We start from the raw sequence: 26,006 nt of genomic DNA on the forward strand, positions 1-26,006 counted from the left end.
TCTGGTGGAAATGAGGGTCGATAAGTAATTTAGTGGAAGTCTACCAATTACAGTAAGGGGCAGCTAGGAGGTCCTCTATATTATAGTTGGACCCCTGCTGAATATCAAAGAGGACTGGTTATGGTTTGCTTTTCTTCTGGTGTAAAAATGTGCCAGGTCACAAGTGCAGAATGCAAGGACCAGAGGATGAAAGAAGAACAGGCAAGAGGTCAAAACCATAAAATACAATTTCAAAGAGGGACAAAACATCAAGCCAAATTGTTGTCCAAAATTCCTAAAATAGGTAAAGCCATAAAACATAGATTGATAAAAAAACACACATACAGTAGATATTTATTGTAAAAATGGTCATAGCCATTAAAAAAAAAGTAATCCTTTAACCGCACTTATTCACAATCTTGGACAACATGGAAGAACAGGCTGCCGACCTTTATACTGTCAAAGATGACATCACACATGTCACACTTCCACCTCTCCATGAGAGCAATGAGAATGGCAACTGTAAACTTATGAATTTGTGTGGGGCTGCATTTACTTTGTGTGCGTGGCAATTTATTTGCATTATTTTCTTGTTAGTACTATACTAGCAAGCCTGCGATTCTCGAAAGAATCGCAAATCCAAGAATGGCAATCACTTTCTGTTCCCTCCAATATTTGGAGGGATGAAATATCATGGAGGGTGGGTGCGTCCTGGGAAAGTTCATTTAATTAAATAAACATATTTGTACTAAAGCGGTTTCTTTTTGGAGCTGTGACTCATCTGGTTCTGGTGTTTCAGTTCGGGCGGCTGTACAACCTGGCGTGCACGCTTTACCTCAGGTTTAGTTCACAGGTCGTAGCAATGGTAAAGTTTTCATTTAATTAAATAAACCTATTTGTACTAAAGCAGTTCCTTTGTGCGGGCGCCTTTGTTCACTGTTTTTATCCATACGGGCTCGTTTACAGGTAATAGCAATACGGGCTCGTGTTTATATTACTAATCGCTGAGCTCCTTCCATTTGGAGCCGTGCCTCCTTTGCCTCTGCTGTGTCAGAAGCGTGTTGTGGGCGCACTCGTTCATTGTGTTTATCCATATGGGCTCGTTTTGTATTTCCGTTAGTTGAGCTCTTTTATTGTGGAGCCGTGACTTCTTTGCGTGTGGTGTTTTTGAAGCGCGTTGTAGGAGCCTCCGTTTATTGTTTTTATCTATGCGGTCTCGTCTTTGTTGTTCTGTGGCTGTGTCATTAGGTAGACGTCGTTTACTGTTAGGAATCATAATTGAACATGCCACACAGACTGCTGGCACAGTGGATTAGAGCAAGTTTAGTTTATATGTTGTGTTGTTTGGGCACCACCTACTGACTCTGGGAAGCCGCTACGTTTGACTCTGGGGCGCCGCAGCGCAGTGCGCGTGCGCTTCAGTGCGTCCACCGTGCACAAATTAAACTGTCGTTTAGTAATATAGATAATTTCATGGTTTTCAATATAATGTTGGCCATCATTTTTTATTGCAGCTGATGGCATCTTGTTGATTGTTTTTGGTTTTGATGACCATTTTTTGGTTAGAGACATATCAGTGGTGCCACCTTTTGATGCCAGGCAGTTGAATATTATGATGTCACCTGCAGGGAACATATAATTATACTGTACTCCCTAAGCCACCCCTGTGTTGTCATTGCTTTATACTTGGGGTTCTTGTCCTGTTGGATGGTGAACCTTTAGCCCTGTCTGAGTCTCAGACTAGCCACAAGGTACAGGGCATTCTGGAGTAGGTTTTCATTAAGGACGTCTCTGAATTTTGCTTCATTCAGCTTTCCCTTAACGCAGGTAAATAATCTAAGTCCATTCTGCTGCAAAAAAACAACATGATGGTCTACTACCACCATGCTTCACTGATGGAATGGTAATGCACGGGTGAGGAGCAGTACCTGGTTTTCTCCGAACTTGATGCTCAGAATTGAGGCCAAACAGGTCAATCTTTATTTCTTCAGACCATAGAATCTTGTTCTCATAGTCTAAGAGCCCTTTAGGTGCCATTTTTCAAACTTCAAGTGGGCTTTCATGTGTTATATGAGTAGATTAGTGGAGTGTGTTGGTTGTCCTTCTGGAAGCTTCTCTCATCTTTCTAGAGATTTTCTGGCCATTGGGTTCTTAGTCACCTATTTTACTATGGCCCTTCTCTCATAATTGCTCAGTTTTGCTAGGCAGCCAGCTCTAGGAAGAATCATGGTTGTTCCAAACTTATACCATTTAAGAATTATGGAGGCCACTTTCTACACATATTATGCTACAGAGATTTTTTTATTTTTGATTTGATATACTTTATTAATCCCCGAGTGGAAATTGCCTTTTCGCAGGACCTTTAGGGGTCAGAGTGCAGGGTTTGTTGTAGCATTCCTTGGATATGTCCTTCGACACAATCTTGTCTTTCTTTGACTTCATTGCTTGATTTTTGCTCTGATACACATTGTCAGCTGTGTTGACCACAGATGGGCTCCAAACAAGATGTAGAAACATCTCAATCATCAATAGAATGGGGTGATCCTCAGTCAAATCTCAAGTGTCATAGCATAGGGTCTGAATACTTGTCTCAATGTGATAAGTCAGTTCTTTATTTTTATAATATATAATAATAATTATAATAATAATAATAATAATTTATATAGCGCTTTCTTCACTATTCAAAGTTCTTAACATAGAAACTGGGGAGCCACTTTCATGGCCACCAATGTGTAGCACCCACCTAGATGATGCGATGGCAGCCATTTTTGTGCCGCTACACTAAACACACGTTAGCCATAAGGTAGTGAAAGGGTGAGAGATACTTAGCCAATTAGAGACAGGGGATGATTAGGGGGCCTGAATGACTAGGCTGAGGTGGGCAATTAATACAGAGTAATCGTCCCCTGCTGGCCTCACCAACACTTCTTCCAGTAACAACCCAAGCTTTTCCTAGATGATCTCCCATCAAAGTACTGGCCAGGCCCCAACATGCTTAGCTTCAGGTCGACGACCTGTTCTAATGTACATGTGGTATAGCTGCTGGCTTAAAGTTTTACTGCAGTATGCAATGCTAATAGATTTAATGGATGAAAAGCAGGGCAATTGTGCATGATATCCCTATTGTGTCCAGCACTACTATTTAATGCACTTAGCTATAACATATGCATTGTTAGAAATACAGTGTGTGACTTTAAGATACATTATTTTTTTCCCTTAATTTATCATTTTATTGCATTTTGGGTACTTATAAATGATGTTATATTTTAAACAAACTCACTCCTCAAAGTGTTCATCCGAGAGACGCAGACAGTATGTCTGCAAGATTTTCAGCAATGCCTTCTGGCTGATGCATCCTGTTTCTGCTGAATCATAACATTTAAAGGCTTTAATAATTTCCTTCCAGTTGTCAGTGATTTTATCAGCCAAGATGCCTTCAACCTGTAACACGGAAAATAACTGGACATCAGTTCCTTGTGTTAAAACCAGTTTGACCATTCTGTTTAATGGAATTTTCAGTATTATCTAGAAATACACCTTATATTGCATCTTGTCATATTTATTCTTTTATTCATTTTTAATTAGCATTAAATTTTAAATTCAAATAAACAGTGATTTAGAAAAGATTCAATAAAGAAGTATAAATAATGAATTACTATTTAATAAACAGGCAACGTCAGTTAAAAACAGAATAATGGAATTGACACATATACTGTATATGCTGCATACTCTATGGGAAACAAATGGTGCATTACGGTTTCTTCAACACCTACACATTTATGAATATGACTCTGACTCGTGACAGATGGTAGGAAGTAAATGAAGGTGGCAATAAACGGTAGAAAAAAAAACCCCAAAATATTAAACCACCAACTGCTATGATTCTCAGTTATTTTCAATTTAAATTTATGGCACATATGATAGGTGGAAACTTATATTTGACTGCTAAAATAGTACATTTCAAACCACTTGTACTTTTGTTTGAGTTGTTATTTAAATGCTATAACAAGACATGAGAAATGGTATAAAGCTGTTAAATAAAAGAGGTGAGCCTTTTCAGTTTCAGCAAAAGAAGATTAAGAGGAGACATGATTAAAGTGTTTACAATTATGAAGGGAATTAGTAATACATGCTGAAGCTTGCTTTTTCAGGTAAAAAAATAGCTAAAAGAACACAAAATAACCCTTTTGTATTTTTTTTTCTTCAATATACGTAAACAATTTAATCAAAGCCATTCACAATCACAATTTGGTTCTCACAATACATGTATCATACTGCGAGATTACACCCTACAGATGTAGCCCCTATTTCTGCTTAATTAAGATGTCATTTTGGTACTATAACTATGTGCAGATCACTGAAGAGGACCACTTAGTTTATCACATGTTCTGGGGCTACTGTGACTTCTACTAATCTCTATTAAGGTCGGGAAAATCATAACTGAAAATGTTATTAATGGAAAATTCAGACTCTTACAATTTAGATTTCATTTTTTTAAATTTGTGATTTACTGATTAGACAGACAGACAGACAGACAGACAGACAGACAGACAGACAGACAGACAGACAGATAGACAGACAGATAGATAGATAGATAGATAGATAGATAGATAGATAGATAGATAGATAGATAGATAGATAGATAGATAGATAGATAGATAGATAGATAGATAGATAGATAGATAGATAGATAGATAGATAGAAGCAGGGTTACAGCAGAATAGAATAGAATGCCTTCAGCAGACAAAAAAGGCACAAATATGCATTTCATAAAATGGTCATAATCTGAAGTATACTATCAAGATACAAGCATACATATATGTACCAAGAATCATCTACAAGTTGATAAGTAAAATAAAGTAAAAATATATAAACTAAAAATAAGTAAACTGAAGAGCATCAACACATGTTCAGCATGTGGCCTCTGTTTTATGTTCCTTTTTAAAGTCCTTTTGTAATTATTTATTTTTTGTCTTTATGTATTATTATGTTTCTGTGTGTAAAATCATGTTCTCTTTTGTCCCTTGTATTTTAGGGGTGGCACCCCCAGGAAGCGGGGCCACCATGACATCACCACTCCTGGTCCCTTCCAAAGCCTATTGTAGTCAAAAACAGTAAATCGTTTAATTTACTGTTAAGTACTGTAAGTGTAAGAGCCATTTCCTAGTTACATAAGATTCATAAATGTTTTACTAAATGTTAGTTCATAATCTATGGGAGGTTCCTATAATCCCCATAAGTTGAATTGAATTGGTATATTCTAGCTATTTCTAGCTTCTCTGGCTAAACATTATTCTCAGTTAGTGATCAGCCTTGCCATGTGTAAGGCGCAGAGGGCACATGATTATAAACCGAGCCTTTCATGCCTTTTGAGCCTTGCGTACCTTGTGTGCGTATTTTGTGTGTCAAGTAACATGTAAGACAAAGCACTTAATTGAAAGTGCTGCGCCGTACGTTTAAAGCGTACAGAAGAAGAAGTTAAGAATCTTTAAGTATAGAAACAACTAAAGTTTTACAAGAAAAGTTAAGTTTGGAGAAATACATTTTTTCTCCTTTTTTTGCCCTTTTTTCTACATGTGTAGCAATTTTTTCTTTATTCTTGTGTGGATTTTTTGCTTTGAATATTCACTAAATATTTTAAAACGAACTTTTGGACCCATGGTTGAACTCGCCTTACACTCCTGTGGCTACAGTAAGTATTGATTTTTATGACTGAATCCATTGTTTTGTTTTGTTTTTGTTTTTTTTTATGTTCTTGCCTTCTTTTTTTTTTTGGATTGTTATCCTGGATGATGTTTGCTTGTTTTACTTGTTTGCAGTGGTTTGCCTTATTAGGCAAATCTTTTTTGCATTGCATACCATTTTTGATTTTCATTAATAAATCTTTGATTTATATAGATACTTTTTGTTCACAACCTGTGGCATTGGCAGTTTTCCCCCCCTTTTGGGGTTTTGCCAGCTTTCTGTTTTTGTGGCCTGCTCCAGCTGAACCCAGCAAATGGCATTTAGGGTTTGGTTGAGATTAGGTGAGCCTCTTCTAGGCAGCCTAATTAAGATCCTGATCTGCTTCTTGCTTTACTTTGGGAAGCCTCACAAGCCTCACACAGGCTTTGGGAAGCCTCACGCCCCTTTTGCCCTTTTCAAGACACAATTTCATGACAAGTAAACATATGTTTTCTTACAGATCTTGGGACCATTCATTATGTAGAACTATGGTAATGGATTAATATTTACTGATACAGACATACATATGTTACCTAAATGACCACACAGATGGAGGACAAAATATATTCAGACACTGAGTATGTAGTTAAAGCCATATTTTTTGAAGCGTGTACATAGTAAATTGAAGTCTTACTTGTATGTTTCTTCAGAAAAATATAGCGTAAGCCTCAGAATCAATTACAATGATTAAATGTAAGCCAAAGTCCTTGTTTTGGGGATTTCCTGGGCTACTAAAATACATCTTGTAGTATCAGCCCTATATAGCTCAGAATGCTTACTCAAAGTCAACTGCTTAATAAACGATGCTTAAAACTAACTTATAGTGCTGCTTTATTCATCCACCAGAATGGGGAATACTGAAAATGACCCAATTATGATGACCAACAGTAAGAGAATGGAACATAATAACACATCTCTCTATTATAAAAAAAAATCTTGCAACGATACAAGACTTTTCCTGAGACGAGACGTGATCTTTGGAAGAGAGATCTTTTGAAGAGAAAACAGAGAGACACTTTCACGTCTTGCGAGACAGACAAGTCACATCATACTTACAACCTTTGGAAGCAAGTCCTGTGATACACATGCAGAACAGGTTAGAGATAATGGAAGTAGGAAAATTCGAAAGTCTCAAAAAAAATGAAAGCAAAGATCGCATTAGCACAACCAAACGGAAAATATTACTCAGTGAAATAACAGAACAGCGAAAAGAGATCGCATAGAGTTTGAGGATGTCTGGGGGACAAGAGAGACAAGGCAGTGAGACAAAAGGACAGGTGCTGTAAAGGCTTTTAAACATTCGAAGCAACGCGCAAGATGCAGATCACACGGCACGGCGGCAGCAGCAAGCCAGCAGCTGATCGAGCAAAGAGGAGGTAAAAAATAAAACTGTTATTTGTTTCCCATTGTATCACTGTTTAAGAGGGGTTTTGGATGAGCGGCCGCATCTCCTTGGGGTGCGTTCAGCCCCCCTCTTCACACATTGCGTAGCACTGGCCTCGTGGGGGGGGGTGTTGGTGAGCGAAGCGAGCAGGGGGAAAAGCCCCCTTGTTTTATCAAATTTTCAAGATCATTTTATCCAGTTCAGTTTTGTGGAAGGTCAGAGCCCATTGATACATCATGAGCAACAAGGCAGGAACCACTCCAAGGAATGGCTGCCACTCCATAACAGGACAAACAAACTCAGACACTACAAGGGTTGGAACATCAAGAGGAAATAGATTGCTCTTCATACTACATAATGTGCCTTTGTACCTCTTATTTGTTTCAGTTAAATGCAATATGCCTTTATACCTGCCACTTCAATTTGGATTATACAAGGACTGTGTACATTTAACAATACAGGTCGGGTCAAGTCAGGTTGGGAAGATGCACTGGTACAATGGATTGCTGCACGCACCACATGACGAAACAGCTTGGGACCCTGGTGGGCAGACACACGGCGCATTCCCACCTTCCGGAATTACCATCTCTCTACCACAGCCAGATTTTACGTGGGCCTCCCCTTGGCCTGGTCCAGCTGCTCCAGTCCTCAACAATGACGATCCTGGGAACCGGATCACCCTCAGGGAATCACGCCACATGGCCATAGTGCCATAATGGACAATCCCTCACAATGCAGGTAATGTGCTTCATTCAGGACTCCATGAGCAACCACTGATTCGACAAAAATTCAAACCAGCAGCATCTATGCAAAAGGATGAAGGTCTTTAGAGTCCTGAAGCTTCCTGTCTTACTATATGGTTGCGAGACATGGACGCAATCCAGTGACCTGAGACAAAGACTGGACTCCTTCGGTACTGTGTCTCTTCAGAGAATCCTTGGGTACCACTGGTTTGACTTTTTAAAAATACAGCAGATAAAAAAATTATACAACAAAATAAGATGCAATTATGAACACTCAATATGCTAAATATGTGTTTTGAATTTTTATAGCACAGAATGTATCTGAAATTATTTCTCCAAATTAAGATTATTGGATTCCTTTCTGAGTGACAGAACTGCTGTCTTACAACATGGAGACCAACATGCATATTCATTTTCTCCCTGTGTAATGTTTGCATGTTCTCCCAGATCTGTGAGGGTTTCTCTGAGTGTTCCTGTTTCTTCCCACAGTCCAAAGACAAGTAAGTTAGGTGTATTTGCCCTGCGATGGACCACCTTCTCTGCCCAGGGGATGTACAGCTGGAATAAACTCCAGCTGCCCCACAACCCAGCCCTGGACAAGTAGGTTAGGAAGATGGATGGATGGACTTGTTTCCTTTACATTTAACATTAAAATGATTACCTTAATTCATTTTAAGGATCTAGAATGAACATGAAAAGTCAGAAACGTGAAATCTTTGCTTATGTATTTATTTACCCATTAAACTGCATGCGGTTCTTTGATTTATTCTAGTGTAAAAATCAAAATCAAAAGCAAACCTATACTCTATAAATCTTTGAAAGAGACAGACACTTTTATACGTCAAACAGATGGAGACATAAAAAAAGAATATTTGGATGCAGTGTTTATTGGGAACAAATAAGGTACTGACAATCTGTGATCTAACATAACGAATATTATAGATACCAATTAACTTGTGTTTTTTTTAACTAATTTTGCAGTTCCTATTTTACCACATTTGCAAAAAGATTGTAAAATTTAGCAAAATGATATGTAATTTCTGTCTGAACCATATATTTCACTCATTTTTTATCATTTTGTCAAATGATTTGCCTGTCATGTTACATTATGTGGTGAATAATATGTGTTATGAAGTATCGGGCGTGCTAATTGATAATATTCTTGACATAGTAAATTCATCATTAAATACGGGGGTCTTCCCGAACTGTCTTAAGACTGCTGTAGTTAAACACCTACTTAAGAAAAATAATCTTGACCCCTCTGCTCTTCAAAATTTTAGACCCATCTCTAACCTGCCTTTCTTAAGTAAAATTCTGGAGAAGGCAGTCATTATGCAGTTAAGTGACCACCTCAATAAACATACTATTCTTGATAAATTTCAGTCAGGTTTTACAACAAATCACAGCACAGAAACTGCACTCGTTAAGGTAGTAAATGACTTGCGGGTAAATGCAGACAGAGGCCATTTATCTGTTCTCATCCTCTTGGATCTGAGTGCCGCATTTGACACCATTGATCATAATATTCTTAGAAATCACCTTAGTCAATGGGTGGGCCTCTCTGGCAGTGTCTTAAATGGTTTGAATCCTACCTGGCAGGGAGAAAATTCTTTGTTAGTTGTGGTAATTACAACTCAAAGACACATGATATCCTATATGGCAGTGGTCCCCAACCTTTTTGACAGCAAGGACCACTTTATTAGATGCAAATTTTTCCACAGACTGGTGTGTGTGTGTGTGGGGGGGGGGTATGGGGTTGGGGGTTTGGGGGGGTTTGCAGTTTTGTACATAATTTACATTACATTTCTATTATTATTAAGTTATTAAGCAGTTCGCATACGTTTGCAACCCGAGATTTTTCTTCATTTTTTGCATATAACAAAGACATATGCTTTGCATTTGCCATTCCAACAGATTGCACATCACAAACATTAACACTGCTATCTTTTTCTCGCGTCTGCCGTTTCTATAGGAGGGTGACAATGAGTTAAATTCCAATGGATGTTTTTCAAATGTTGACGAGCAATAAGCAAAAGATATCACAGAAAACCACAGAAAACAAAAACAGCAAAAAAAAAAAACTACGAGGAAAGTTCGAAGAAAGAGATTTTTTTTTACAATGTTTCTGTTTGGGGATCTTTGTGCAAACGTGCACAACTGAGCTGTGACCACAGATCTAACTGCTCTGTGGATGATTTGGATGATTCATTCAAGCATTTCAAAGTCACTTCGTTGTAATGAAAGTATCTGCTGAATGTACTTCGTAGTAACGCGATTTCTATAGACTCGTGTCATATGGGGAAACTGTCAGAACCATAAAAATACATTGTTGTAATACTCTCTCACCTCGGTCTCTCTCCTCTCTCTGCGCTGCTGCAAAGCCCCGCCCGCCAAGTGTTCTGAAAAGTCTGAGTGAGTCTCCGTTGCCGGCAGTTCTCTCGCGGCCCGGCTGTCAGACAGCTGCGGCCCGATAGTGGGCCGCGGACCGGGGGTTGGGGACCCCTGCTATATGGTGTTCCACAAGGCTCTATCCTGGGTCCGCTGCTTTTCTCAATCTACATGCATCCGTTAGGTCAGATTATCTCAGGGCACAACGTGAATTACCACAGCTATGCTGATGACACACAGCTGTATTTATCAATAGCACCTGATGACCCTGATTCTCTTGATTCACTAACACAATGTCTGACTTGTATTTCTGAATGGATGAATAGTAACTTTCTCAAGCTAAATAAAGAGAAAACTGAAATCTTAGTGATTGGCAATAATGGATACAATGAGGCCATTAGAAATAAACTGGATACATTAGGATTAAAAGTCAAGATGGAGGTAAAAAGCTTTGGGGTAACTGTTGACTGTAATCTGAATTTTAAATCGCATATTAATCAGATCACTAGGACAGCATTTTTTCACTTAAGAAACATAGCAAAAGTTAGACCTCTTATATCATTGAAAGATGCTGAGAAGTTCACGCATTTGTTTTCAGTCGACTAGATTACTGTAACGCAATCCTCTCAGGAATACCCAAAAAAGACATAAATCGTTTGCAACTAGTGCAGAATGCAGCTGCTAGAATCCTAACCAGGAAAAGAAAATCAGAGCATATCTCTCCAGTTTTGATGTCACTACACTGGTTACCTGTGTCATTCAGGATTGACTTTCAAAATTCTGCTTATGGTTTATAAAGCCTTAAATAATCTCGCCCCATCTTATATATCGGAATGTCTGATGTCTTATATTCCAAATCGTAACCTCAGATCCTCAAATGAGTGTCTCTTAGAATTCCAAGAGCAAAACTTAAAAGAAATGGTGAGGCGGCCTTCTGCTGTTATGCACCTAAAATCTGGATCAGCCTGTCAATAGAAATTCGCCAGGCTAATACAGTGGAGCACTTTAAAAAACTGCTGAAAACACATTACTTTAACATGGCCTTCTCATAACTTCACTGTAATTTAATCCTGATACTCTGTATATCCAATTCATTATAATAACTATTCATGGTGGCTCTAAAATCTGTACTAACCCCTACTCTCTCTTCTGTTTCCTTTTCCGGTGTCCTTTTGGTGGTGTCTTGCGCCACCACCATCTACTCAAAGCACCGTGATGTTCCAACAGTGATGGATTAAAAGCCAGAAGTCTGCATGACCACCATCATCAAGTCCTTCCGTGAGAACCCTAAAAACAAAGAGGACTATTTCATTTATGTTAGGTTAGAATGCCCAGAGGGGACTGGGCGGTCTCGTGGCCTGGAACCCCTGCAGATTTTATTTTTTTCTCCTGCCGTCTGGAGTTTTTTTTTTTTGTTTTTTCTGTCCCCCCTGGCCATCGGACCTTACTCTTTTTCTATGTTAACTAATGCTGTCTTATTTTAATTTCTTATTTTGTCTTTTATTTTTCTTTTCTTCGTTATGTAAAGCACTTTGAGCTACTTTTTTGTATGAAAATGTGCTATATAAATAAATGTTGTTGTTGTTGTTGTTGAATTTTAAAGTATACTCTGAAAGTAAAGTCTTAATTGTCATAATAAGATCAGTTGCATGAAATTTGTATTGGTGAAGATCATACAAAACAGTCTTCAGACGCTTCTTAAACACACTGAGGGAGTCAGCAGTTTGGATGAAGGTGGGCAGCTTGTTGCACCAGCCAGGAGCTGCTTAGGGATTTCAAGCCGTGCATGCTCCTTCGATATATTAAAAATATAATGTATTAATTAGACATAGATACTTTTGCAGTACCTAATTGAACAACTGAAAATTGTTCATCCCTTGCAAATGTTTTGTAATAAAAGCAGCTAACACTGTAATGTGTCATCTATTAATGAATACATTATGCCTGTGTGTTTATGTTTATTGATTATTTGTGTGCTGTTGGGAATGAGATTATGGTGGTCCTTATGTGGTACATTTCTGTTTTGTATGATCTTCACCAATTCAAATTCCATGATCTGATCTTGTTATGACAATACTTTACTTTAAGAGTATACTTGAAAAGAGATTTGGAGCGTGCATACTTTAAATTCACCACATAATACAACATGGCAGGCAAACCACTTGACAAAATGATAAAGAATGAGTGAAATATATGGTTTAGACAGAAATTACATATCATTTTGATAAATTTCACGTTCTTTTTCCAAAAGTGGTAAAATAGGAACTGCAAAAATCTGTTAAAAAACACAAAGTGTTTGAAGACTCTCTTGTGGGGTGAATTCCTGTCTAACTGATATTATTGTCTAGGAATTGTAACTTGCTTGTACGGTATTTTGTTATGAGCTCTTCACTTGTGGCGATCAATTTTTGTAACCTTGTCCTGTAACACTTGTTCCCAAACAGTCCCTCAGACTGATGTTTACTTCATTGTGTTGCCCTTTTTGTAAGTCTCTCTAGATAAAAGCTTCTGCTTAGCAAATAAATTTAAATGTAATAAAATGTGTTTCAATGGCTTATTAAATAAACTTATTATCAAAATATAAAGTCCAGAATATAAAGTTTTTCTTTACACAGAGTAGCATAGACATTTAGTAATTACTAAAGGACTAAAAGTTGATATAAAGCAGGTCATTGATACGGGTCTTTCAGACCATTTTCTTCTACTTTTTAATATAGAAAAATTATAGAAAACACTCATGAGAAGCATATTGTTAAAAAACGCTTCTTTGACTCATCAGCAACTTTAAAACTTACAAACATTCTAACCAATCAGTCCGTTTATAGTGCCAACTATAATAGCGAGGAGAATGTAAATAGTAAGGTGGAAAGATTTAATACTAAAGTGAGGGCTGCTGTTGACATAGTTGCACCTGAAAAGACAGTTAAAAAATCTTCTAGCATTGTTATACCTTGGAAGACCCAAAGAGTGTCTGATTTAAAGAGAACATGCTGTAGAGCTGAGCGTAAATGGAGGAAGACTAAACTAACTATTGACTATGAGATATTAAAAGTTAAAATAACAGAATACAATAACACAGTCCGTCTTGAGAGGCGCTGCTATTTCTCTAAGATTATAAATAACAATTCTAGTAATCCCAGAGTCTTATTTTCGACAATTGATCATCTGTTAAACCCAGGTAACTCAAAGGAATGCCTCCTAAGTACTTCCAGTAAAACCTGTGAGGCTATCGCTGTATTTTTCAATCAAAAAATTAATGATATTACAAATAACATAGTATATCTCCCCAACACTAAGGATCCTCCGAAACCCCAGTACTCCATAATAAATAAATTAGAGTCTTTCACTAGGATAGATTTACCTGATTTACATAAAATAATTTCTCAAATGAAACCATCCACCTGTGCCCTTGACCCAATACCAACAAATTTTTTCAAAGAAGTATCGGGTGTGCTTAGTGATAATGTTCTTGACATAGTAAATTCGTCATTAGATACGGGGGTCTTCCCAGACTGTCTTAAGACTGCGGTAGTTAAACCCCTACTTAAGAAAAATAATCTCGACCCCTCTGCTCTTGAAAATTATAGACCCATCTCTAACCTGCCTTTCTTAAGTAAAATTCTAGAGAAGGCAGTCATTATGCAGTTAAATGAGCACCTCAATAAACATGCTATTCTTGATAAATTTCAGTCAGGTTTTAGAACAAATCACAGCACAGAAACTGCACTCGTTAAAGTAGTAAATGACTTGCGGATAAATGCAGACAGAGGCCATTTATCTGTTCTCATTCTCTTAGATCTGAGTGCCGCATTTGACACCATTGATCATAATATTCTTAAGAATCGCCTTAGTCAATGGGTGGGCCTCTCTGGCAGTATCTTAAATTGGTTTGAATCCTACCTGGCAGGGAGAAAATTCTTTGTTAGTTGTGGTAATTATAACTCAAAGACACATGATATTCTATATGGTGTTCCACAAGGCTCTATCCTGGGTCCGCTGCTCTTCTCAATCTACATGCTTCCATTAGGTCAGATTATCTCGGGACATAACGTGAGCTACCACAGCTATGCTGATGACACACAGCTGTATTTATCAATAGCACCTGATGACCCCAAATCTCTTGATTCGCTAACACAATGTCTAACCTGTATCTCAGAATGGATGAATAGTAACTTTCTCAAATTAAATAAAGAAAAAAACGAAATCTTAGTGATTGGCAATAATGGATACAATGAGGCTATTAGAAATAAACTGGATGCATTAGGATTAAAAGTCAAATCGGAGGTAAAAAGCTTAGGGGTAACTGTTGATTGTAATCTGAATTTTAAATCGCATATTAATAAGATCACTAGGACAGCATTTTTTCACCTAAGGAACATAGCAAAAGTTAGACCTCTTATATCATCGAAAGATGCAGAGAAATTAGTTCATGCGTTTGTCTTTAGTCGGCTAGATTACTGTAACGCACTCCTCTCAGGTCTACCCAAAAAAGACATCAATCGTTTGCAATTAGTGCAGAATGCAGCTGCTAGAATCCTTACCAGGAAAAGAAAATCCGAACACATTTCTCCAGTTTTGATGTCACTACACTGGTTACCTGTGTCATTCAGAATTGACTTTAAAATTCTGCTTATGGTTTATAAAGCTTTAAATAATCTCGCCCCGTCTTATATATCGGAATGTCTGACACCTTATATTCCAAATCGCAACCTCAGATCCTCAACTGAGTGTCTCCTTAGAATTCCAAGAGCAAAACTTAAAAGAAGTGGTGAGGCGGCCTTCTGCTGTTATGCACCTAAAATCTGGAATAGCCTGCCAGTAGGAATTTGCCAGGCTAATACAGTGGAGCACTTTAAAAAACTACTGAAAACACATTACTTTAACATGGCCTTCTCATAACTTCACTGTAATTTAATCCTGACACTCTGTATATCCAATTCATTATAATAACTATTCATTCAAAATTTGTACTAACCCCTACTCTCTCTTCTGTTTCCTTTTCCGGTGTCCTATTGGTGGTGGCTTGTGCCACCACCATCTACCCAAAGCACCATGATGTTCCAACAATGATGGATGGATTAAAAGCCAGAAGTCTGTATGACCATCAGCATCAAGTGACTCCGTGAGAACCCGAACTACAAAGAGGACTATTTCATTTATGTTAGGTAGAATGCCCAAAGGGGACTGGGCGGTCTCGTGGCCTGGAACCCCTACAGATTTTATTTTTTTTCTCCAGCCTTCTGGAGTTTTTTTTTTGTTTTTTCTGTCCACCCTGGCCATCGGACCTTACTCCTTTTTATGTTAACTAAGGTTGTCTTATTTTAATTTCTTATTTGTCTTTTATTCTTCTTTTCTTCATTATGTAAAGCACTTTGAGCTACTTTTTGTATGAAAATGTGCTATATAAATAAATGTTGTTGTTGTTGTTGTTGTTGGAAAAAGTTACCAAATAGTGTGGCAGACAGTACAACTTCAGGGAGCTTCAAAGCTAGACCTGATGTTATTTATGAAAGAATTAAGTGGATAGGACTGTTCTAATGTTCTAATGAATTATTATTTAATTGAATTTTAACTATTTGAATGTATATGAGCTAAAATCTGTTATGCATTTTACTGTATAACATTTGTTAAAGACTTATCAGTGGAAGCTATCATAAATCTGATAGCCTTGGTCTTAGTTACCAGACTTCAGGAAAGTGAACAGTGGGTGTGCGTGACTGGTCGAATAAGCTCTCCTTAGCTTTCAGTGAATCCACTGTGAGTTGGTGAAGATGAAGCAGTGCAGACCACTGACTCTGTGGAGGCTCATTTTGGCTGCGTGTGCTTATGCAGGCTGAAACTGAATTCACGTATCACTCTCATGACACCGATTAACTTGTACAAATAAAAATCTGAAGATTATTTACTATGGTGCCATCTTAGAAAATTTGTCAATCACTTCAATAACCTTAGTTTCAGAACCATAGTTACCAAATTTTAATATGCTTTATTGTGATTACTTTTTTCAAGGCATATTGCTCTATTAAAGAAGATATATGGCCACAGTATCACCTACTGTATAATTATTGCATTTCGCACAAAATATGCTTCTTTTCTAGAAGAGCATTAAAAGAACACACTTAGCAGAAACATGCTTCCTGACAACTGTTGTAGATTGAAGTTATGGTTGAAAGTATCATAAATGGAGCCAAAGAATCACTATTTACTTTTTAATTACCTAATCTCAATTCTAATGAACCTCAAAGAACATAGCTGACCATCCTCAATAAACTTTGTTTAAGACTTAAGCCTATGGTCGCAGTGAGCCATCTAATAGTAATGAAATGGGAAGTTTTTTAAGAATATTAAAAATGTATGCTATAGTCCCATTTGTATTAACTGACCGAAATCTCATGACTCTAATGATGACAATTGACATGTGTGGTGGAAAACATTAAAGATCACATAGGTGTTTTAAATAAAAAAGCAAACCAAGTCTCCTCTGGAACTGAAACAGTTTGAAAATTTATTTGGACGTAGAATGTGACGAGTTCCTATTGTTGCTAAATAAAAAAGAAATACGGCCAAGTTTTGCTATATGTCCAGAAAGGGATGATGCGGCACTCCTGGCCCTTCCATTTGTTCACTTTGTCCCAGGCTGCTATTACCAGGGACATGAGGAGTCTGGGATATTAGCTTTGCTCTAGCAGTTGCTTTCTTACCTTTGGGGCAGCCACTTTGTAATACCCCTTCCTGAAAGCTGTGTTTTGGAATTCTTATTGTGTTGGGTTTTTATTTCACGTTTTCTATAGTGATTTTACCTGCATCTGTTGTATGTTCTATTTTTCACCTCTTGTCTATATTTCAGAACTTTCTTTTCCTTATACTTATGTTTAACAGTAACTGACTTTTTGGCATGCCAAGAATAAAGATGTATATCAAGTTTTACAAATATACTTTATCTGTGTAACCAAAAAAATATGAAGTTTTAAAATGGCTTTTCATAGATAAAGTAATAGTGTATTCAGTAAGCCGCACCTCAGCAGAAGCATCAGGAGACATTTAACTAACCAAGAATAAATTATATTTCTTCATTCATTTCTCCAAAGCTCAAAGCAGGCACCTTGCAAGCCACAGCAGCTGCAGGTCCTTGTTGCCAAAATTAATTTCTGCCTTTAATTAAACTCCTTGTTTTATTTAGTGGCCAAGTATCTGTGGAGGCTTAGCCATCAATCATCACTGATTGCAGCTAATATAAGTGCGAGAGTGTTTGTGTGTGTGGGTGCGTGTGTGTATATGTGTGTGTGCACATAATTAGCAGTTCTCTTACTGTCTTCAGAGCCAAAGTCGATACTTCTGGATCCTTCACTGTCTGGGCTTCATGCACTCCATTTAGCCACTTGTGGCCCTCCTAATCAAAAAGACAAATATTCATAAATATAAATGTTAATTTGTTGTTTGTTTTTAAAACTATTGCGTGCAGAATGAAAGTGAATAAATACACTCCAGTCATTTATGAGAAAAAAAAATCTTAATTCAAATAAATGAAGTAGTTGAGATTTCCATTCATTTATGAAAACAGCAAATGAAATATCTCCAAGAAAATGTATTAGATCTTTAATCTTCTTTCTTAAAGTAACTCAAGATTATTAATCAATCATATATATATATATATATATATATATATATATATATACCACAGTGAGTACTAAGATAGGAACCAACCTGAAATGAGATGCCATGTATAACAGAACAAACTCATATACAGTACATGTTGCATACCCATTAAGCTTAAAGGAATACTCCACCCAAAAATTATATTTTTTATACATTACTTAGGCCATGTGCTTTGTAGTGATGACTGAGTAAACATTTTCAATTTCATATTTTCATGGAGAGTGAAGATAGAAAAAGGTTATCATATAATACAAGCCAAAGGTGACCAATGCTGTACAACAGCAAACAATGTTAAAAACATTCATGGAAAAAAAAAATATCTCGTTACTCATGTTGGATAACCGTCATTTCAGTTATCCAGTTGTTTGCTCACAACAAGCAAAACATATGCATTCTTTTCTAAAACATTATCAAATAAATGCTTTGGGGAAAATTGGCACACATTATAAACAGGCAACGTAAGTCACATGGGATTGAGTTTCGGAATTGATGAAAGGCCTCTTGACCAATGAATTAGGGAAAGAGGTAGATCTTCAATTAAAAACTCAGTTATATCATTTGCCTTTGTGCAGCATTGGTCACCATTGGCTTCCGGCATATCATAAACATTTTTATCTTTGTTCTCCGTTAAAACATGAGTTCTCAGTCAACACTACATAATAAATGGTGAAAAAATATAATATAATACAGGGTGGCGCAAGGAAACAGGAAATTTTCAATTGACACTCAATGTACGAATAAACACATTACAAAATACATTTAATGATGAAATGTATTGTACAGGATATGCAATTAATGATGGTAATCAATATTCATTCAATATTCATTTTATGTTTTGAAGAAAATATCATGAAGGTGTTGTCTGTTTCTCTGTACACATTCTATTATGGAAATTCTGCATTACTCGACACAACATGTCAAGAGGAACGCCTGTGATTTCCTCTTCAATCCTTCCTTTTTGTTCAGCAATGGTTGCAGGATGTGTGTGGTACACAGAAAAAAATCACAAACAGTCAGATCTGGGGATCTCGGAGGCCATGGAATGTCACCGTTGCATAAAATGACGCGCCTTCCAAACAATCATTGAATAGCTGCCATCGATTGTTGGGCAGTATGCGAAGTGGCTCCACCTGAGGGACTTCTTTTGTAAGGCTGAACCAGTTTCTTCAAAATTAATCGCATGAGCAGATGGGACACGATCATGATGTCCTAACTGGTAATAATGCTGAAATTCTCTTAGCACAGCAGTCACACTATCACCATTCTTATTAAAGGCGAATGCTCATTGCACACCACTCCACTGCTCCATTATAACTAATGGCAAGAGGTTCTAAATGAGGTTGCATTGGTCCCAAACAACTGCTGACACCCCAGGATTGCAAACACCTAGTTCCAAAATTTCCCGTTTCCATGCACAATATAATATAATATAATATAATATAATATAATATAATATAATATAATATAATATAATATAATATAATATATCAATTTTGAGAGGAGTATTCTTTTAACAGTCACATTTTTGAGATGGTGGTGGAAGTTGCAATACCCAAAGGAAGGTCACACAACATGGAGACAATATGCAGACTCCAAAGAAAGAGTGGTTGGTCTAGGATTCTGATGGAGTTACGAGGCAGCAGAGATAACAATGGTCACACCCAACCTGTTGACACATCAACAAATCAAAACCTAATATGGTGGTCATCTATTCTATCCAGGAAAGTTTCAAATTCATCACTATTCATATAATTGAAATGCTGGGTGTAAACACACTGTTTTGGGGGGCGTACACCGTGGCCTCATATATACATACATGCTGGTCATGAAGGACGCTAAAGGGTTTGTTTCGGGAATATGGGGAGGACATGCATAGCCCCAAGAGAAAGCTGGCTGGCACATGTTTAACATTAGGAATCAAGAATTTGAATGCAGCAATATTATTCTAGCACAGTTTTATAACCCACTAAAGCCAGAAAGGCAGCTTTTAAAGAAAAATAAGAAAAAAAAAGAACTACTAACCATAGACTCTTTCAGCTCAAACAACTCTAGAAATCGATGGTAGCTGATAATGCCTGTATGTTCTGGATCCAGTAAAATCATGAGCTCTTTAAATTGATTATCTGTCATTCGAAATGTTAAGCCTTCTAAAATCCTGCGCAGTTCAGGCCTTGTAATTTTCCCATCACGATTCTGAGAGAACAATGCAAAGCAACACAAAAAGTTGAATATTCACTATGTAGAACTAAAATGTTACACATAACCCAACCATCCACCCATCTTTCCATTCATTTTTTGAATTCACACTGAGCTCCACTCAGTAACCAACCTTGCAGTTGCTTCATTTTGAATATTTTAAGTTTAAATATTATATCATGGCATTTATTTTAAATAATTGCTTTACAATGACATAAAAAGCAATTTTATGAAAATTTCCAAGCTGTTAAATAAGACACTGCTAAACATAATAAACCACCTAAAACTAAAAAGTGAGAGCTGCTGAAGACATTCCCACCACATGAGCAGCAGAAACGGAATGGCCTCAGATGAGCTACTGAAATGAGTGAAAAGTCCTTAACCAAAAGAGGGCCTCAATTAATCAGTTCTGCACAATACAGAATGACAAAAATGAGCCATATTTTTTCTGAAGTGGTAATTGGCTCATGTGTATTACGCAGTGAATGCAGAAAACAGGATTCACAGACACGTAAGGGAATGACCACAATGTCAACATAACGCACATTCTTAGACTCACTTAATCCAGGTCTAGGTCAGAACAACATTGGGCACAAGGCAGGAAACAGCCCTGGACAGTGCGTCAGTCCATCACACATGTGCCCACACTCACACTCATACAGGGGCCAATTTGGAATCTGAAATTAAGCAAATATGCATATGTTTGTGGAAACGGGTGGTTGAAAAGCCAGAGATCTAACACAACAAATGCAGGAAAACTCAACATGAACAACAACTAGGAACAAGAATTGACAGGCTTGCTGCTGGTCACTACCCACTGTCCCACCTTACCAGCATGTTAGGATATTTACAGTATCCATTGTATTTGTTAACTCACTAGTCCTAAACAGAGGTTAACTCATCAGATACTGTATGTGCACAGTTCTAGATGGAGAACTCAGTTTACATTCGCACAGCAATATGTGGAAACTGCATTTGACTTGGGCCAAAAGTGCTGTGAAGTGGCATCATTATCTCCTGCACAACTGTGCGGTCTCACACATACATTTTAACACAGAATATGGTACACACAGAGGCTTCCTGATTAGCAGTGCTTCTCTCCATGTGTCATCGCTAAGATGTTTAATCAGTACAAAATTAGAGCAACTGAGGAAAAGGCTACAAATTACTGACGTGCGCAATCAACTCAGTCTTTACACAAGATGTACTGCATAGAATAATTTCATCCTAAACAACACCATATACTACTGATAACAAGTTAGCGTATGGAGGATATGTTAGAAAGTGAATCTTCAATATTATATTTAAAAAACTCCAACACTGAAAGCTGCTTTAATTCCAACTAAAAATGAATAATCCCTGGTGCAAATTTGGAATAATGAGATAACAATATCAACAGTAAAACAACAGCATCTTTATCAGAAATAAATGCCTAAATATAAGCAGCCATCACATGAAATAAGATTCATCACCAGTGGGCCACATAAGGAACCTACTTTAAAATAAGTTGGCAAATGACATTACTGGCAGGAAACCTGTTAGCTTTTAAAAATAATCTGGATCAGTATTCCTCAACCATTGGGTCGTAACCCATGTTTGGTTGATGAACTACTGACAGTGTACATAGCAAGAGTGATCTGCCCCCACACCTTTAATATTCACATTCATTTTATCAAGGGGGACTCTTCCCTTGTGGGTCACAAATAATGTTAAAAAGGAAAAACTAGGTTGCAACACCATAAAGTTGAGAAACACTGATCTAGATGAGTTACTGGGGCAACTAAGCTATTAGCCAACCAAATAAGTTAATGGGCTCCTCTTGCTTGTCAGACATCCTGTTCTCCTGCTATTAACTAAAAAAGAATTTGACTTTTAACACATTTAATAATCTCAACATAAATAGATTCAGAAGACAACAAAGGCGATATAGAGAGTGTGAGGCAAAAAAATCATAGTGATTAAACTTACAATAGCTGAACTGATAATAATTTATAATATTTTTCATATTAGATCTGTGGTTATTTCATAGCCTAGTAGGCTCATAAACAGTGAGTGTAATAAGAACAAATTGAATTGAGCTGAATTTTAGGAAATTATGACTACAGCAAGAAAATTGAAAGACTGAAGCAGGTACAGGGAGCCGGCTGTAAGAGTCTCTTGGGAAGAAATGCCATGGTACAGCTCTCCCCGCTGTGACTAGTGCAGCGTAGCATCAGGAAGCAAATGTGTAATAATATGAATAATTAATAATTACCATAACAAGAGGCCAGCATAGTAGCGCAGTGCTTTGTGCTGTTACTTCACAGATTAGAACATTAGAAGAGTTCAGCCCAACAAACTCACCAATCTTGTCCACCGAATTTCTTCAAAACAACATCAGGGCTCTAAAATTAAATTGTCTACGGCAATTCATGTGTCTTCTCTATTTAAAGAAAAACTGTTTTTTTGTTTGTAGGATATTTATCATTAACAACTTTCCAACTGTGTCCCCATGTTCTTGTTGAACCCATTTTATAATAACAGCCTGGATCCACTGTTCTGTTTCCTTTCATAATTTTAAAAACTTCAATCATATCCACTCTTCCGCTCAATTTGCTTAAACTGAAAAGGCTCAACTCATTCTGTCTTTCCTTATAACACATTCCATACAGTCCCAAAATTTAGCCTAGTTGCTCTTCTCTGGACTTTTTCTAGTGCTGCTATGTGTTTTTTGCTGCCTGCATGCAGTCGTCCAGGTGAGGCCTCACCAGTACATTATAAAGCTTAAGAGTGGACATCCTTTCATTTGTATTCTTCACTTTGTGCTTTATACCCCAACATTCTGTCAGATGTAGATAGTGGCAATCTTAGGTCCTTCTCATAGGGTGTACTTTCAAGTTTTAGATTTTTCATTGTAAATTCAAATGTAGTATTTCTGCTTTCTAGATTTCATATTTTATATCTACTTACATTAAATTTCATCTGCCACAAATCTCCTCAATAAACAATATAATATGCACCTCTATGTTTGTATGCTTCTTTCAAGGATGTATGTTGTCCAAATCCCTCTGTAATAATTTAACTGATTCAAGATTATCTACCTATTTTGGTATCATCTGCAAACTTAACTAGTATAATATAGACCTCTATGATCGTATCCTTCTTTGTGGCTTCCTCATAGAATTCCAGCATTTACTGTAAGTAAAATAAGACCTCCCTCATATGACTCCATGTTGACTGTTCATTAAGAAACCTGTTCTTGTCATGTTTGATCTTCTTCTTTATAATTCCTTCCATTAATTTACCTGTGATGCACATTGAGCTTATTGGTCTATACTGTACCAGTATGCTTACCTGATAACCCTTTTTTATATAACATGATAATATTTGCTACTTTTCAGTCTTTAAGAATTTCCCCAGTGCACAGTAACTTTTGAAAAATATGTGTCAATGTTTTATGTATGCTTTGACTAACCTTCCTAAAGCACTCAAAGATAAATGTTATCTGATCCTGGTGATTTGCTAGATTTCAGCCTATTTAAACAGTACTTCTTCTTCTACAATTTTCAAATCACTAAGTACTTCCTTAGTAGCCCCTTAGACTTCCTTACATATAAAAATTTTACAAACATTTTTTTTTAAAAAGTGCATGTTAGAAGTATTGGCCACTCACTGTCTTTATATTTAAATCTCCCCTTACATTTCATGTTACGCTTCACATCCTTCTTCCTTGACTTTTCTTTTATTACTAAAATACTGACAGAATCTCTTTGAAAAATCTTTCTCCTTTTCTGCAATATTTATCACTAACTGCCCTTTAGCTTTCCAAGTATCTTTTTTAACTTTTACTCTCATGCACCTTATCATTAGTGCTGGAGTCATGTGCCTTGTATGCTTAATACAGTTGTTTTTTGTTTCCCTGGCAGCTTATTTTAAATCTCCTTATTTTATCACTGAAGAATTTTCTTTTAAACGTCTTTCTTACTTATTTTAAATTTCACAATGCTTTTCCTGCATTAAAAGTAAAATGTTTTTAAATCCATTCCACTGCTCCTTGATTGTCTCTGCATTTAGAAGTCCATCCCAGTTTATCCCTTTTAGTCTTTGCCACATCTGCTCATAATTAGCTCTACTAGGAATAAATTTAACAGTTTTTATTTTTGTGTATGTTCTCTGCCAAAACACTGTAAAATGTATTCTGTTAAGGTCACTTGACTGTAGCGGCTCAACCACCTCAAGCCCCTGAATTCTATCCTGGTTGTTTCAAAATGGTAAATCTAGATAGGCCTTTAACCTTGTTGGTGTTTAACGATACTGTGCTAAAAAAAAAAATTCATTGATTACATCTAAAATCTCATACTCTTTTACTCTAATTAATACCCCAGTTAATATCTGGGTAATTAAAATCCCCATGATTGTAATATCCCAATCTGAACTTGCCTTTTTAAGATGCAATGTTCTCGATTTGGTTGAGCCCCATACCTAGTTGTCCATGTGGAACATATGTGCTTTTCCCCATGTCTGCATGGGATTTTCTCTGAGTATTGCATTTTTTTTTATTTTGCCAAATGACAATTTTCAAATGGCTCTGTATGAGTGTGAAGGCATCTGTGAGTTGGAGCTATCAACTGGTAGCCTGCCCAGGGATATTTAGTGTGTTGTGCTGCTAGAATAGATTCTGGAATTCCTTGACCATGAATTTGATTGAGTGGATTAGAGAGTTACAGTACTCTTTGGAGAAAATCTACATTCCAATGTACAGATCTTCATAAATGTTCAATTAATCAGTTATACGTTACTAGAAGATGTATTTCAAGGATAGAAATGAATGACATCCATTACATACTCTACATCTCTATGATGGCCAATGAGATTTTCTACACTGTGGTGTATGGAGTTGCTAACATCACTTCAGGAGAGGCCTAATAAATTAACAAGGTAATTAAAAGGACAAGCTCAGTTATGGGACACATCCTCGACCCCATGTAGGTAGTAATGGAACAGTGAATAAAGACAGTGTGCCATTATGAACAATGCTGCACATCCTCTATCTGACACACTAACACCGAGGACTTTCTGCCAGCGAATTACTCAATAGATGTGTGTCAAGAAACGCTAGGGGGTCACCTTTATACCAACAGCAATACACCTGATCTTTTTTATCTTTGGCTAAGTCAGATGTTTTCTTCTTTTTCATAACCTATGCGTGTGTTTGAGGGGCTTCTTGTTTTTGTTTGTTATAATACTCCTTTTGCTTCTGTTTAAAAGCTAAATTTTCTTCTTGGGACAAATAAAGATCTATCTATCTATCTATCTATCTATCTATCTATCTATCTATCTATCTATCTATCTATCTATCTATCTATCTATCTATCTGTCTATCTGTCTATCTGTCTATCTAGTTTTATATTGTAAGAATTCAATTCATGAATCCATTCATCTTTCTAAGCTTTCTTATTTCAATATATGCCTGGGGTCTACTCCAACGATATCAGCAGCACTTATCACTCTTCCAACTTCCCCTTCTAAATGCCATACTTGTAAATAGACATTTTCATTAAACAACCTTAAATGTAAAGACTGTAGTCTGGGCTATAGAAATTTACAGCAAAACAGCACTCTTACATCATCAAACACCAGGAAGGCCTTCTTCAGTGATGGGTAAGCTGCCTGGACATGTTCTCTGAGCTTCTGTAAAATGTCTCTTGTAGAAAACTGTTCAGAAGGCTCCTGAAAGATGCTGACCCTAGGTTGAGGAGACAATTTAATATTATTTAAAATACAAACCAAAATGACATGAGATGCTTCAGGAACCATCTGCTTTCACTCCCATCCTCATGTCACAGTATGTGACTCTAATACCCAACAAGTCTGTATGCAACTTTAGGGTGGTGATCAAGGACCTGCTGTCTTTCAGTGACCATAATTCTATGGTCTCTTAGATTCATTCTATACAA

The 26,006-nt window shown here is 37.0% G+C and overlaps 1 protein-coding gene across 1 annotated transcript in view; it reads right to left on the reverse strand.

The window, feature by feature from the left end:
* efcab6 (EF-hand calcium binding domain 6) overlaps nt 1–26,006 on the reverse strand; it is a 177,703-nt gene that overhangs the window by 77,042 nt on the left and 74,655 nt on the right. The window contains exons 11-14 of the mRNA XM_028817720.2: nt 25,675–25,795; nt 19,897–20,067; nt 17,528–17,608; nt 3,260–3,420 (exon numbers count right to left, since the gene is read on the reverse strand). Of these exons, the coding sequence (XP_028673553.2) occupies nt 3,260–3,420; nt 17,528–17,608; nt 19,897–20,067; nt 25,675–25,795 (534 nt within the window). The remainder of the gene's footprint in view (nt 1–3,259; nt 3,421–17,527; nt 17,609–19,896; nt 20,068–25,674; nt 25,796–26,006) is intronic.

The sequence above is a fragment of the Erpetoichthys calabaricus genome, chromosome 1 (assembly GCF_900747795.2).
Source record: "Erpetoichthys calabaricus chromosome 1, fErpCal1.3, whole genome shotgun sequence".
Classification (NCBI taxonomy): domain Eukaryota; kingdom Metazoa; phylum Chordata; class Cladistia; order Polypteriformes; family Polypteridae; genus Erpetoichthys; species Erpetoichthys calabaricus.